The sequence below is a fragment of the Bombus pyrosoma genome, linkage group LG6 (assembly GCF_014825855.1).
Source record: "Bombus pyrosoma isolate SC7728 linkage group LG6, ASM1482585v1, whole genome shotgun sequence".
Lineage (NCBI taxonomy): Eukaryota > Metazoa > Arthropoda > Insecta > Hymenoptera > Apidae > Bombus > Bombus pyrosoma.
Window position 1 is genome coordinate 7,897,607 of NC_057775.1, and position 17,301 is coordinate 7,914,907.

Below are 17,301 nucleotides of genomic sequence, written 5' to 3' on the forward strand. Positions count from 1 at the left end.
GCGTTTGGCGACTGGATACACTCTTATTTGTCCCCTCGGCAATCTGTCGACTCCGAACGCTCAACCCCTTCTCCTCGTTTCCTCTTGGTTCTCCACCTCCTTTCCAGCAACCCCTTCAATCCCCACCAACCCCATTCTTCTCTATTTCCCACCTCTTCTCGCGAAGCGCGAAACCGCGAAACCTCACGGGAATTTTAAACACCGGTGATTCGTCGGTGTTCTTTAGCGTTATTCCTGTCTTTTTCTTTCTTACACACGCGTATATACATACATATAAACGTTTCTCTATTTTTCCCCCTTTTTTCATCTCTCTCTCCATCTTTTTTCTTCCTCAACTTCTTTCCCCATTTTTTGTGCTTCTTTTTTACCATATCTTCTGCCTAGGCTTTTTCGTTCATTTCGCAAGTACACCTCCTCCCTTCCTATCCGTTGACTGGAACGCTTTCTCCGCAGACGACGACGAGCCATCGTTGCTGAGACATCCGTGCGCTTCCCATGGTGATAATGCGGAAACATTCAAATCTGGCGCAGCCTTTCTTCCTTGACACGCGAAAATCGTGGTCGGAGCTAGCGGAGCGACGATGATGTTGTCTTTGTAGAAGGGGACCGCTTCGACGTTAACGCGCCCCTCTGACAAGGTCGAAGAAGGGTTCTTCACTGGGGTACTTACGCACTGGTAATCTTATAACGAACGCGGCCTGTGAATTAATCCGTTGGTTAGGATTGGCCATAGGGTCTCTGAATGGTGACTGACACATCATCGTCAATCGATACTTCAATCGTGAATTTTTAATTTTTGACTGTTCAATAGAATATTTTCTTTTTTTTTGGAATATAAATTGTTAATTATTTTAACGTGAAATTTGAGAATTTTAAAATCTGAAGTATTATGCTATAGTATTTAATTTTATAGTTTTTGCATCTTAGAAATTTCGTTTATGTTTGCTTCCATTAAGCGCTAATGATTGAATATCGTTTATTTATTTCACCAAATAATTTTGTTCATTAATAATTTGAATACCACTTTCATTTCAATCGCATTCATTTTTGATAATAAGCAAAAATAATCGTCCAAATAATTCTTAAATTTCTCCACCATTGCCCCTGAATTTTACCCTAATTAATCCTCCAATTTTGCCAAACAACTTTGGAGATTACCGAAACTCCTTTTCACTCTCCCCTTCCCCCTATTGATACACGATGAAGCTTCATGCTTCGAATTCACGATCGTTCCAACGGAACGCGGGTCTATCTACTATTGTAAGTACATAGATTACGATGTGACACGGAAGAAAGAAGAAAGACGAACACAAGAAGAAGAAGAAAGAAAAAAACGAAAAGCAGAGACAAAGGGAGAAAAAAGTAGGAAGAACATCGGCGAGGGACAAACGAGGATAGCGGCCGGTTAAATCCGAAACACGGTCAACGTTCCATCAAATCGAAATTCATCTAACGGGAGAAGGGCATAAATACAGCCGTGTTGTTGCGCATCTGCTTTCGCGAAAGAACGGAACGGTTAGGAAAAGGGCGAGAGATGAGGAATCACTCGAATCGGCGGGAGCTCACGGCGGGGCGTGTAATATTCCCGGGAAGTAAAGCTCCCGAGAATTTCAAGACCCCTCCCCCACCGTCAACCCCCTGTGTCCGTCTCCCTGTGGCCCCTCTACAACCACCCATCCCATCCTTCCTTTCTGCCCCCTTCTACCCTCCCCCCCGTGCGAACGTATCCTCGTGCTCGCAGCAGGCAGTACCAACCACCCCACCGACTACGAGAAGGGATGCAAATAACTGGTGATAACAACAGATAGCTGTGCCGGTACGGCTGACTCTATATCTGTGTCGGTGTACCACTACGCGGTGGCGGTTTAGGTTTCGGGGGCGAAGGGAGATCGAGGAAAAGAGCGTGGCAGAGTGGTAGAAGGGGGAGGGGATGACTGAGGGTGGTCGGCGCGGAGAGGCGCGCAAAGAGGACGAGTAACGGAGATAGAGGGAGATAGAAAGATACGATGGAAGATGAAGAGAGTACACAGAGAGTGGTCGTCGGTGGGAGTGAAGAGGCCGGCAGAAATCGTAGAGTAGCGAGAGTCAGAGAAGAGATGGCTTCGGCTGCGAGGGTAGAGGGAGTAAGAGGTGGCGGTGGAGGTGGAGAAGGAGGAGGGGTGACAACAGAAACCGGGTAGAAGGTAGCGAGATGGGGAGGGTTGGTCTCTCTGTTGGATGTGGAGAAGGGTGCAAAGAGAGTAGATAGACAGAGAGGAATGGATAAAATGAGGGAAATGAACGAACGAAGGGTAGAGAGAAAGGACTGAAACGAGTCACCTTACTGGAGAAGCGAGAAAAAGATAGAGACGGAGATAGAAACACGGCGAAAAGGGGGTAAGGGCGAAGGTGGAAAAGAGAAAAGCTACGTGACTGTATAGTAGTGGTCCGAGGAAAGCGGCGATACGGAGGGTGACGCGAGGGGAGCATTCGAAGGGTGTGTAGACGGGTGTGGAGAGCGAAGCAGAGGAGGAAGCGGAGGGACGTCACTCGCTGTCGCATCGAGCGCGAGCGATGAGTGGCGCGCGCTCGCTCGTCTTTTGTTTGCGATACGATGCGACTGCCAGGCCTCGTGACAGCGGTGATGGGCGGCGGGGGTGGTTCGTGGAGGAAAGGGATCACGGCGAGGAGGTGGGTCGGGGGCGTTGGAGGCGACGGCAGAGCGAGAGGGAGAGCCGACGGTGGTGTGCAACCGCGAGGATGAGCAAGAGGGCGCGGGGAGAGGGTAGGAGAACTGAGCTGGGTACCGGGTGAGAATCACAGAGGTACGCTACACTTAACGCGACCCATGCGTACATATGTTACATGGATGAGCGTACGTATATGAGCGTCGATACGTGCACGTAAATTTCTACTGCCGGCTTGTTCGGTGTATTGGGGCCTTGTTGTCAGCAGGTTGCCGGATGCACATCCACCTACGGATCTCTCTGCTCTTCTCTGCTCCACTCTTCTGCTCTACTCCGCTTTGCTTTGCCCGCGAGTAACGCACCGCTGTTGTATATGTATATATACGCTTCTATGTACATACGTGTGTGTATGATTGAGTATGTGTGTCTATCGAATGTATCGGGACTAGCTATACATACGGTTGACGTACACGACGTTTTGGGGATAATCGTCTCTACTATCGTACGCGTACTATTGGATCAGACTTAGGTGAATGTTGTAGGGTCGTAAGAACGAGATGAGCAGAGGAGAGACAGAGACGAATGTACGGATAAAAGGGAGCGTTGAGCAATTTCAGATTTGCTTCCGACACGAGTTGGTATTTCGTTTAGCAAGTTATTGAATCAGCAGCGCTGGTTTCGCGTTAACGCTAATTAACAGGTTATCGATATTTCTTTAACCAAGAAATTTTTCTGCTGGATAAATCGCGGTGAATAGCAGCTGTTCTTCCTTTTGAAATTTTATATGATCCGCAAATTGATAAAGACTAACAATAATTTATCCTTAGAGATCAATAAATGCTACGTAATAAACGTACCAATATAATTTATTATTCTTATATTTCAACTTTTATATAAATTAATTGAATATTTATATCTTTTACAATATTACAAAGCATAATTCTATTCCCTTTTTATAGTACTTTTTAATATTTTACCAACTTTTTTAAAATTCAATTAAAAGTATATAAATGAATGGTAAATTAAACGATTATTCGATAATAAAATAAAAATAAAAAGACTAACAAGTCAAAGAAATGTGTATGCCGTCCTATGAACAGTAGAGTCTGTTCATTACAGGAAACTTCTACTGATCCCCGAGAATGTGTAGTTGTTTCACTGACTGGCCAGACATCCTACGCACGTGAATTCATACACAAGGTCGTAAACGATCATATCCAATAATAGGATTTCAACCAGCAATTTTTATGATAGGTATGACAGAAACGAATGCATCCTATCAGGCTGATTATTACGTAAAATCGTTATTACATTCGTTTGCTCTTGTAGCAATCATCAATGATTGAACGTATGCATGCACGCAAATGCTTCGCTTATCGGAGGCTTATTGTCAATATGGCTGTTTGCATGCAGAACAGTAGATACGCCACATCTGTATTTGTCTTTTCAGTATTTCAGATCCTCTCTATTAATTCCCATTTCGCGTCAACAATATTTGCGTTCTATTTTGAGGATGCACGTGTTCACACGGCACGCGCGAAAGATACCACGTTTTCCACGAATTTCTCACGTGAGGATGTTGCTTTGCTGCATTTCCCTATTAGCTTTCTCTGTGATTGATATATAACCCTGCTACGAAGTTCTTAAGAGGTTTCACGTCGAGTCTGGATTTATCGTGAATCTACGATAATAAGCAAATTTTCATTCAGGTAGACATAACTATTCTTATATCTATCTATAAAAAAGAATAAAACGTTAATAATTCAAGTTTACAAATATTTCTCTACAATTAAATATTCCAATGCAGGTTTCTAACTTTCTTTTAAAGATTTTACATTTCTCGAATGTTCAGAGAACAGAAAGTTTCAAAACATGTTTCCATAATATTTTAATAAAGTCTAAAATTGAAGACGTTATAAAGATTTTTTACCGTCACAGACTATGTGAAAATCTGCATGGATTTTTTGCAGAGTATTCTTTAGAATAACGACGACGCGACGGTTCACGATATGCCATAAATTACTGAACCGATTGATTTGAACTTTGGCGTACGTGCTGAGAATATCTCTATATCTCTTACTACTTTTGGATCAATATTTTTAACATATCTTTGCAATTTGCAGAAGTTTCGTGTGCTGCATATTTAAATTAACCCTCGAACACTACCATGGTTGTTCATGAAAAGTGAATTTTTTCCCAATTATCGTTTTGTAATAATACCATCGAGATATCGTGATGTAATTTGTAAAACAATTATAAACAATAATTTGTCTGCATTTCATTTAATCTTGAATAATAATAAAATATTCAATTGTTTGAGCTTACTGATAGAAATCACTGAAATAAAAGAAAGCAATGAAATCTCACTCATAATAGATTCTAAGTGTCACATTGAAATTTTGCTATAATTTTGAAAAAATTATTGTGACGATACACGCTAAGCAATGATTCCTACGATATTAATGATAAGCAATTAAATGTAATTAATGTTTCTGAAACAGTTGAATTATCAATAAATATACATACCTGCAAAATTACTATGTCAGAACCTGATTTGATTTTTTATATAAAATAATCCGAATATCAACATCAAAATGTATCGTTTATATAGAACAGCTGTTTAATTTTTTCCAAGCGTAAAAGCGATACGGACTAAGCGATTAAACTTAGTCAGGGCTTACGTTACAAAGTTTATCGGCGAGGGATTCTGTGTCCTTAATTGCACGACGTTCCGCGGCGAAACATTTTTGTTTCGCGACAGTGAGCGAGCAACGCCGCGGAAGCGCGACCGATGTTTTATTGTGACAAGGCTCAAGTGCGAGGTGTTCGGTGCACGGGAGGAAATATACAACCGCGAGCTTTAAAGTGCACCGATGCACCGCGCTCGAGAATTTCCGTGGATATAGAACGCGCACGGTTCGTAGGAGTAGACGCGCCAACGCGACCACGTATTATTACGTAAGCATTCGATACTAAAGAATGCCGTGCACCAACCGTCGCGGTATTTTATTAAACGTTTCTCTATTTTAAATGGAAAAACGCGAATTTCTACCTTTGATAGAGAGGAAATGTTATGCTAAGAATAGGATAGGCGGAAAACATTTTAAATGGGAAGAAATTTGCATGATTGTTGTCTAAATGTATGTTGCATTGAAATTATTTTGTAAATGGCCATTTAGTGCAGAAGTGTTATATTAAATCTGTAGCATAGAATTTTGGAAAGTAAATTTATTTATATGTTTTAAGTAATTCTATTTCAAGATTTCAAGATCCTCATTGGCGAACGCTTATCAATTTTTTCAATCTTCTGAAATCAAAATGAATTCCGGTGATTATCCGAATGGAAATCAAATTAAAATTTTGTCAAGATATTATTTTAAAAGGTAAATGGAGAAAAATCGGAACGAAAGAAAATGTTCGAAAAGAATTGATATTTTCCGTCATCCTCGTTTAATTAAAAAGATATAGTTATATTAAACGATGTAATTATATATTATCAAATATATTTAAACTGAATCTGCTTTCCAGATCTCTAAAAAACTGTAGATATGAAAAATAAAATTCTATATCACTTCTGTCTTGCATAGAAACGCTTTATTCTCAGCTAGTAAATACATATGTTTGTTTTAAAATGTATATGTAAAGCATTCGAATCATTTGCCCGGAAGAATATCGGGAAGAAAACGGGAAACCTGGCCGAAAATAACGGTTTGGTGATACGAAGAGGAGGCGAAGTAAGTTCGAGATGACAGAGTGGGGTCAGAGGATAACTCGGGTCTCGACCGGAGCTGCTTTTGACACGAATACGTTTATGCGATCACTTGGCCTCTCGTTTCTCACGTTAAAGCTCTGTCCACACCGACACGGATCACTTATCGGTTATTTTATTTCAGGAAGAACGCGTCGCCGAGCTTCTTTGTAACTCAAGAAAAAAGATTTCACCCGCCGATATTCTAAAGGGATATTTCAGCTGGGTCGCGAAATTTCCTTTTTTCCGTTTTTTCTCGTCTTCGCTCGCGCTTACTTGGATACGTCTGAATCTATAATGCTTTTGATATCAAGCTTTAGTCGGTTGGTATAATCGAGTCGTTTCGCGGTGAAATAAAAAAAAAAAAGGACGGGGGAGGAAAAAGACAGAAGAGAAAAAGAAAGAAAATGAAATCCGCTGACGACAGAGCTTGGTTTTTAAGTGAATCGCGTCTGTAAACGCGACGTCGCGTAACACGAGTGCGCGAAACACCGCGAACCTATTAGCGCGTGAAATGGAGCGACTTGAAAGAAACGAATTCTATCCTCATCGAGGACGACGGTAATCTACGTAATCGCAGACACGCTTCAAAGCGTTCAACTTAATCCGAGATGCAGGAATTTTCTCGACTACTAACGCGTAATTAATTCGCGAGCAGCATCAATTAAATCGCGACTCACCGATGTCGCGAGTGCATACTTCTACAAATCGGTAGGACAAGAAAGGAAAGGCTTACTCTACCTCGGCCAACGTCCGTTATATTAATACATCGGTATCGATTCTGTCATTTAAAATCAACGATTTGAATAGAAGTACGCAGCGTGTCTTCGTATAATTACGAGCGGCGTAAAACTACGGCGACGGACGCGCGAATTCGGTTTCGATATCGGCGCAAATTAAAAATAAAACGCAAGAGGGTCGCATTGTGATATCACCGCCAACTTCGAGGAACATGAAAAGCGTGACGTACAAAATTTTTCTCTGTGTAATTGCGATAAAAGTATATTTATATATTTACATATATACATGTATACATGTGTATGCGGCAGAGTAAATTAACGTTTCGCGTGTAGCACCTTGCCAACGCTACGCTATAAAAGAGACCGGTGCAAATGGGTTAAGGACGAGATACTTTTCACGAAAATCGCGACACGCTCGTGTAGTTCTTTTCTTGCCCGTTGACGCGTTTACTACTCAGCCCACCCATCCGGTGACTTCCGGTGACATGATGACGAGTATAACTCCCGGGCCATACGACGCATTAAACGCGAGGACAATTAAATGGCCCCTTCGCTGATTCCCGCTGGTAACTTATTCCCAAAGTTTCCAAACTTGGTCGCGCAAACAACTTTAATTAAATATCTACCAGCGATGCCTGCGCGTGTTCGTCGATGAACCACAGACGAAGAAGAAAGAGTTGGAAACAAACGAAAAGAAACGATCATCGAGCGAAGAATAAGAGAAAACGAAGAAAAGAAGGTAAAGTTGAAAAGGAGAAAGATTTACGGAGAAGAGATAGAGAAAAGTGAAAAAGCGAGAGAAGTAAACGTGAATACCTAATAATGTAATACTAGGTTAATACTCTTTAGAAGACTCGGAATCGCGGTTTTCGTTAATGAAAATGAATAATGGACAGGGTAGATAATCATACCGCATTCGATGTACACAGCCACCCCCCAACCACGCCATTTTCTAATTGAGTCCATCATCGTATTGGCATACCACGGTTTTCGTTAATTATAATGAATCGCGAGTCCCAGCAACGCCTGTATTAGGGTAAATACAAGACTGGCTATTTTTGTTGCGTGGAATCGAATTACCGCTACGTTTCTGTAGAGATCACTGCGATATCAGAAAACCGTTTTAATGAAACATAACGAGAAAACTCGCCGCGACTTACCCTCGGTCATAAAGAACGTGATTTATATTCGTACGTGTAAATTATGTAAATCCTGAATTTTTCAGAATACTGCTTGAAGATATAATTATTTGTCTGATTGCTTTTTAGTGTGTCGATTTGTTTAATTGTATGAATTGTAGACTGTAGTAAAATATTGACATTATATGTATATATGATGTTTACTATGTTGATTAATTTAATTGAAGTAATTACTAATTAAGTTAAAATATGAAAAATGTAATCCGCAATAATTGTATGCCAACTATTTAACCATTTAACGTACTTACATGCCCGTAACATATCCCTATGAAGAAATAAATTGTTTTTAATTTAATCTTTATAAATTCAAAGAAGGCGTATAATTTAAGATCTCAGAATCTAAGTATACATATATATCTTTTAAAAAATAGATGATACACCCATCTGTATTGTAAGTTGTTTTTTATTATGAAAAGAATAATTACATGCTCTTACTCTGTTAAATTTCCCATAGATACGTAAACATCCACAGTTTATTTATGATAATCGCATCGACACCGGCCAATCTTCGTAATCAACGTTCGTCATCAATTCGCCACTCTTGAAATCATTTCGATCTTGACTGGAAGTGAAGTGGGCCGGGGACGAAAAATCTCTCTCTTTAGGAAAATTATCGACGGTTCGGAGAAGCGCGATCCAGTCGAAAAGCACCATTGATACGAAAACGAGTATCGACTTTGACTGTCCACCGACTCTCACCTTTGCCAGTGCGTTCCTTTTAATCTATCCGCGTGATGCAACGGACTGCAACGTTCTTCTGCCTCCGAGGGCTTTCGGATAGCAGTAGAGGAAGAGAGAATGAGAGGGAAGGAAGAAGGAGAGGAAAAAGAAGAGAAGATGTATGCGGAATCGCGCGCGTCGAGTACGTAGAACGCATTACACGATCATCGCGTACGGAAAGCCCAGATCAATTACATAATGGCGCGACTGAAACGGATGCTCTTCAACCACCGCCCCGAGCCCCCTTAGCCCCGTCCCACCCCAAAGCGTCCCTGCGCTCCTGGCACAGCCCCTTTCGCAAAGTGACTATAGAACAAAGGGTTGAGCCTCTTCTCTGCGGGCGCAGTAATTATTATGCTCTTTGACGATCCCTCTGTCTGTCAACGGTAACGCCAACGGAATCGATACTTCTAAAACTTTAATCGTTTCACGTATGAGTGACATGCTTTCGCGTTAAGCCGCATGTAAAAATATTTCACGTCCGCAGTCGAGCCTCGGGGGAGACGAGGAGGTGTCGAGAAGGGTACCATCCATGTCGATGATTTTCCTTTCATCTGAATCGATGACTCGGTGGAGTAAAAACTTTATAGATCGGTAGATATAGGGAAAAGTTTCGATTTAGTGGTAAGATGTTTGGTTTGGCTGAGTGTGTCGTGCGAAGATTTCAGGTTGAGGGATTAATAATCGTCTAAAGAATTAATAATGGATAACGAATTCTTTTTATTTAAGAAGAATGTACTTAAAATATCTTTTTGAATATGATGTCTTATTAGATATATCCATGTACTTGAAGATTTTGCAACCCATACACTGAGGCACTTTAAACTTTAGGCCATTAAGAACAGTGTATAGGTTCCAAAGACCTTGACCCATTGTACGAATTTCAACAACTTCCACAGTCCCCATAGTTGATTATGTGGTTCTAATGTATGCCATATTGCTTAAATATTAAATATTATATTGTTATTGTAGCAAATATATTTAATTTAATTCTTAAACGACTAGCTTTAGTTTGAGATCTGCTTGATTGATTACGAAAAAGTCATGTTAATTATAAAAAATTGTGAAAATCGTATAATCACAAAAAAATGTGTAGAAAATATTGTGCAACCACCTTAGAGGAATATTATTCTTTTCTTCAAGAAAGGTATATTCTGTCCCATTATTTTACAACCAATGATTCAATGATTTAAATAAATATGAATATAAAGAATATTAAACCCGCAGACATGTTTGTCAACTTATTCGATAAACTTTCAGTCTTTCCAATTTTCGAATTTTGAACATTTAGCACTATATTCTACAAGAACTACTAAGAGATATTCGATATTACTTCAAAGACAAACAGAAATAAATACATTCGTTCAAAATACAACTAAACGCAACACATAACAATTAAAAAATTTCTTATCGTGCCTATTACAGTGACTCAGGCGTTTATAAAGGAACAAACAGATAAGAAATTGTTGACTCTATGTATATCAGTGAAGAAGAGGGAATACAGAAGATAAACGGAGGATCATGATATTGCCGAGAGTTAGATACTTTCCTGGATCAGTAGTGAAAAATGATAGGGCGCGATCGAGCTGGCGTCGCTGGGATCTCATTATACCCCGTGGAAAGACGAGATCGTCTCCGTAGAACTTCTTTTTCGCCTGGAAGGAAGGAGGGCCTCCCGTTTCACGATACAGAAACGCTTTCCTCGTTAGTCTTAATTTTCTCTTGCGGCCCGACATAGGCGACGACACTTCATATCGCGAACGACAGTACATTCGTGGGAGCGTTAATGACACCGTGGAATACACGCGATGAATAAGATCGTAATAACGAGTGCCAACCGTTGTTCGCAACGGACCCCTTAATTTTCCTGCCTAATGTTTGGATTAATTTTCCGTTCGTCTTTTTCGCGCGCCGCGTATTTACTTTTGTTGAAATAAAACAAAGAATGTAGGCCGCTGTCTCCTATCTGAATATGAAAATCTCTTTTGCAGCTGTATCGTCACAGATACTCTGTGTATACATACAATATGCATGATACACACTTTCCGGCGAATCACAATTATAATATATATAAGTATATGTATATAATTTTGTTTCAGTGGAATATCGTCACTACCAAATACTCAATAGCATCCTGGATAATTTAAAATATTATTTTGTTACTTCTGCAGGGGATGAGCGCGTACATATAAAGTGCGCGCTTATATTGTTCCTTTCTGATTCTACATTAAAACTGTTTCACAGTATTTTGTTGTTCCATTTTTTGTTTGGAACATGCATGTAGACATTTTATTTTGATATTTGAAGCATACAAATTTCTTCATTATAAGTTTTACTTGTTATTTTTCATAATAAATTCTTTATATGTTTATCATCTTAAATAATCTTCTATAATAGATCGTTAAATTTGTACGAACCAATAATTTCACTAAAACGTAGAACGATATAACATTAATCTTGTCATATTTTTAATGCATTTCATTTTAATACTAATCAACAAAGCCAAGTCAGGCAAGACTGTTTTACATTTTTTTTTTTTTTTTAGAACTTAATATTTTCTGTAAAATGTCAAGTTCTTTAATAAGAGATATTACAGATCTTTGACCAGAACCTATCTAATGATACGAGGCGAAAAAGAACTGAAGGAAATGTCTGACTTTTCAAACGCGTTTCTGATGGCAGATATCGCGTATCACTACATACATACACGCATAATATGTACACAGACATATACCAGAGATGCTCTTGGCCCGAGCAAAATCTCAGCCCGCAGGAATGACAATAGACTGTCAGATAATGAATCCCCACTGTCACCCCCTTTACCATCTCACGTCCTAAAACCCACCCTTTGCCATGCTCTCTCTTTCTCTACTTGTCTTTTTCCCGCACGTATTTCCTTTCTCTCGGCAGCGACGGGTTCGAAACCAACCATCAACTTTTACTTATCGAAGAACAAACTTTTTCACAACATCGACATCATAATGATAAATTAGACTGATCGAATCGATTACGAAATAATATTTGCCCAGCTAATTATTTATTATACCATTCTGAGTTTATATATCTCTAGTTTAGAATTTTAAATGAAGAAATTTAGTGAAAATTACTTACATTAAACTTACATCTTAAGCGTTTATTTTAAACAGCATAAAATATGAAAAGATAACGACTAATGTTTTGTTAATTCTATATTCTTTTTTAATTTAAAGATACAACATTGCGACATTGCTGTTAGGGCTGATTTTCTTATGTATAGTAAGTAATTAGTTTTCTCCTTTCTATTTTGATATATAACGCTTATTTTATATTAGTATTTTTTCTTTTTTTAATTTCTTGTAATACAACCAAATTTGAATAAAAAGAGTCGTATCATTACGTAAGCTAATAAACGATGTATGTAACTTTTACTTAGATCTCAGTTGTATCTCTCGCTAACTATACCCTTTATATTTTCCACCCTCTACTCTTGTAGCAAACAGGACTATGACCGAGTAGGCGAGGCGTCCACTTAACGCTAATGCCTCTTTTATTGGTCAAGATTCCAGTCAAAAGCTGAATAGACGCTCGAGTTATACTCCCAATTCAGTTTCCTCTAAAAATTGAACGAACAATTCATTATACCTGCTTGTAAATATTATATTCAATCCCGTAAAATCTCATTTGACAACTAATATAATTTTTATATGCTAAACAATACGGATTAATTTACTTTGAACAAATTGAAAATAAATTAAACATAATTTTCCCATTCAAGCAAATATTTTTATATTTTTTTTTGATTGTGATTGATTACGTTATTTATAGCTATTCCTTATATTGTTTTCAATTCCACATTTAAACATAATTAATATTCATTTCCGTTTATAATTCACATATTAAAAAATAAAAGAAAGAAATTCAGTCGTTTATCCGCTTACGATTAAGCCGATGGGTTCTTTTAATCAAAAGTATAATGCGTATTTAAATTTATCATGGTACATGCGAATTCTCTTCCATTTTTTCCTTCCTTCTTTTTTTACGTGAACTCGGAAACGAATGAAGCAAAGCCGGAAAAAAGAATTGGAACGTGAGGTGTAACATATCGAACTGAATGTTGAAGCCAGTGAGAGAGCGAGTCGAAAAAAAATTTTGCCTGGGCCTGGAGTAACTCCAGGCAGAAAAAGTGAACAAAAAATTTCCATAAAAATGCACTCGTACGTATAATCCGGATAAAGCTTAGCATCGTGAGAGCGGCTATGTCACCAGTGGAAATGGCGAAAAAAACAGAATTGGTATGTGGAAATGACGGTAATCGAAGATTGTAAAAGGGCACGTGAAGAAAATGTTATAGCATACAATAATTTCAAAGATATCTTCTTGAATAAAAAAAAACATATATATATAAGTATAAAAATTCATGTTAAAAATAAAACATGTTAAAAAATTATCTTTAACGGGAATAGTATATTGTACTACATATATTAATGACATATGAAATATGTATGGGTTAACATCATATTAGAAAATAAACATTTATTATTTTGTTAAATAAAATTTAAATCTAGAATAATTTTGTGAAAAAAATATATTTTCGTTAGTTATTTTGATACATTCATGATAGTTTGTATATAAATATGGCTTATACATTTAGGACCTGAAATTCTTCTTTTATGTATATAATTTTGTTTCAGTCTCATAGAACAAAAGATTTGATCATTCCTTTTTTAATCTTTTGTCCACAAATGTTCGCACTGAATAAAATATTACTTCTAAATTGTATGTACAATATCAAAATATTTTAATTTTACTGATAGCTTTAACAAAATATTAAGGAAATTATTAACATCAACAAGGATGGTGTAGGATATATTTATTACAAAATACTTCAGATAATGTATACTCACTGACTTACGTTCGCACAAAATTTGGAAGATAACGATATTTGTTTATGTTGTCAAGTTGCAATATGGAAGTTGTGTTGCACTAGTTTCCCGTTTAAACTGGACTGCAAAGTTATGTTCAACTACTACTGTGTAAGAAAGTTTGAATAAAAAAAGATATTCTTGTACCGTATTATGAAAGAATGAAACTCAAATTACAAATGGAAATACGCACTTTAGAAAAATATGACCCTATTTTCATTGAGTGAACTTCTGTATGTTTGAAAAATACGTTACTTAAAAGATTGCTTTATATGCTTCAAAGTCAAATACGTGATACATTTTCATGAGATCTTAAGTTTTAATGATTACGCATCAGTCTTGAGACTGTTAACTGATTAGTCATTAGCAGTAAATTAAGCTTTATAGATCACAATGGTTTAGTACTTTGCATTCAACAAAAATAGTCTGTAGTTTAGGCATTTTCATTAACGGGCCTCTTCTTATTCTAAAAAATATTGTTTGTTAACACTCGATTATATGTAATCAATTACATTAAATTTAATGCCGTTCTAATAATTATCTTACAGTTTGTTTAGATGGTTTGACATCTGTACTAGAAGTACGTGTTTTGGACCTCTCTTGTTCTAATTGTGCATGTAAGGATGCTACTTCGGACGTCAACTCATCTCGTATTTCTTGTAATTTTGCTACTTCAGCTAATACTGACGCTTTATCTTTCACTAGAAACGAACAAGAAAATTAACCATATTTACAATAATACTAGAACTATCAGTAAAGAACTATCGAGCCTACTTTCTCCATGAGATAGTATTTGGTAAAGCTTTTTATTCCTTTCTTTAACTTGTGTTAATTCCTTTTTTAAGCTTTCTACTTGACTCCGTAATTCATTAATGATTTCATCACGTTTTTCCACTTCTACCCTTAACTGAGCAGATGTAATATCATCATCGATTTTATTTAGTCTCGCCTTCAATATATCCTTTTCTTTTTCCTTTGTGATTTCTTCTTTCGTCTCCTTTTCAATTCTTTCAAAAAATTCTGTGTCTAATTCTATAAATAAATTAACTAAATTAATCATTTTATATCTACTTAAGATTTAAAATATGGAATTACTTTACCTTTGGATTTAGTATCACCATTTTCTGGAGGTAATACTGTGTTTTGAGTAGTGGTAGTGGTAATGGTAGTGGTTGTAGTAGAAGTAGTTTCTAATCCCATATTGTTGAACTGCTCCAATGACATAGTAGCCTTTTTTGATTTTTTCCCTGATTTCTTATTTGACTCTTGCTCTTTTTCTGACTTGACTGCACTTACTAGCTGCTCTTCATAAGCCAGCTTTGACAGCAAGATGGCTTGATGTAATTCTTGCTCAAACGTTTCCTCGACAGCCTTAAGGAAATCACAATTGGACGTGATAACACACAACACTTATAAATATGTCACTACTGAAACAAAACCTTAGCTTTAACAATTTATATCTAAAACTAAACTATGATTTTCACACATATTAGTCAAGCCTGTGCTGTCCTTTATTACACACAATTGGTTGGGTGTCATTGTACCAATGTCCAGATAAAAACTTATTTTATTAAATTTATAACAAAAATTTCATTAAGCTAAAGACAAGTAAACAAAATACATTATAAAAAATGTATACATTACCATTGTATCTTTCTGTTTCCATTGTTCCCATTGTTGATTTTCATTGCTACTAGTTTTTTTCTTTTTTCCCTATAAATAAAGAAAAAGTGTAAAATGAATAAAACATATATTTTACAAATTTCTGAACATTATTATGATAATATTAAGAACTAAATTATTCTATTAATTATAAATTGACTTGCTTCCTACATTTCAAAATATATTGAGATTTGTTATATACACCACTAAAGGTCAAAATCAATATTGAAGTTCGTTTCAAAATACAAGGTCCCGCCGCGACTTATAAATACTATGACGTTTACCGGGTAATCAAAAACAAAAAAAAAAAAACAAAAACTATACGCATCATACCTTATTTTGTTTTTTCTTGTCATCCTTTTTTGGTTGCTGCTGTTGTTTCGATTTGTCGGTTTTAGATTTTTGATTCGTCTTACCGGCAGTAACATTCTTCTGGGTTTTCTTCGGCTTACAATCATCATCATCAATGCTGAGAACTGCGAATCTTGATGGTACGGCGGTCGCCATTTCTGTGAACTCTGAATATACGTATTGATAACGAAAACTACAGAACTTCCGGTATCATTATAGTCATAAAACTTGTAATGTTCATTGAGTCTTGTGTTATTGCATCGTGTATCATGTAAAAAATGATATAACCTAGTACAAACGAACGACTTACGTGCCTATACTTATCGCACACAAACGGATGTATAAGGAAAAATGAAGAACGATGTTAAGCTACCACATAAACCGGAAACGAATAGTAGACGTTGTTACGAACTTTCAGCGCCTCTAGCGGAAAATATTATGGAAATTACACTTACCCGCCCGGCGACACAGTAAGACCAACTGTAGAAATAAAAATAAGAAAATTGTATATTTCAAAGTTTCAAGAGTTTAACAAGGTACTTATACCTGAAAGAAAATAAATTTATTACTATTATATATCTCAAAGTACTTACATATTTAGTACCAAATATTACATTTGAATTGTTTTATATACACATACATGCTGTAATCTTTTCCTTGGTCTGTATTAAGTTTTATTACTGTTTATCACAATATAACAATATAACGATATTAGTAATTAAGAAACGTTATCGATGTTAAATGCTTTGCAACTTATTTTGTAATTAATTTCGTATACATTTCAATTTACATGTCATAACTGATAAAAAATATTTTAGTTTTATAACTCTAATATATGATATTATACTTTTATAGTTGTACAAAATTTAAAAGTGTCAGTTATTAAAGTTATAAGTTGATCCATTTTGATATTTGAATTTATATTTACATCACAGTTATTGTTTTATACTTCATAATAATGTAAAAAAATTTTCGTAATAATTTTGCAACTAAACTGTATTTCTTTTTGTTTATTTATTATACACTAAATTTAGTTTTTTAAACTTTATGTTTACGCTATGTATACAAAATATAAAAGTATGATATTTATATTTAACTGTAGCGAAAAGTGCATTCTACGTAGCATGAAAAGCATAAAATCAGATTGATATTAAAAATTTATATACGAAGTATTACATATATATGAAACTATTGATAAATAGTTGAATGAGAAATACATACATGAGAAATGTATGTATATTACAAGGTATTACTTAGCATTTAAATCCTTATAACCTTTGATCTTTTGTATAATTTTTATTTCGTTATCATATA

The 17,301-nt window shown here is 36.4% G+C and overlaps 1 protein-coding gene across 4 annotated transcripts; it reads right to left on the reverse strand.

The window, feature by feature from the left end:
• Positions 1-13,619: 13,619 nt before the first annotated feature.
• LOC122568725 (G kinase-anchoring protein 1-like) lies at positions 13,620-16,427 on the reverse strand. 4 transcript variants are annotated; one of them, XR_006317187.1, is made up of 7 exons: positions 15,970-16,406; positions 15,619-15,687; positions 15,075-15,345; positions 14,749-15,006; positions 14,521-14,675; positions 14,168-14,440; positions 13,620-14,078 (listed from the first exon to the last, which is right to left on the reverse strand). XR_006317187.1 is itself a non-coding variant. In XM_043728811.1 (7 exons), exons 2-7 carry the CDS (start codon positions 16,141-16,143, stop codon positions 14,408-14,410), a joined length of 960 nt encoding a protein of 319 aa, XP_043584746.1. In that variant the 5' UTR covers positions 16,144-16,154; positions 16,298-16,427; the 3' UTR covers positions 13,620-14,407. The 4 variants fall into 4 exon arrangements, 2 of the variants coding, with proteins under 2 accessions (XP_043584746.1, XP_043584748.1); XR_006317186.1 differs by having other exon boundaries at positions 13,620-14,081; XM_043728811.1 differs by having other exon boundaries at positions 13,620-14,440; positions 15,970-16,154; positions 16,298-16,427.
• Between the last annotated feature and the right edge of the window lie 874 nt (positions 16,428-17,301).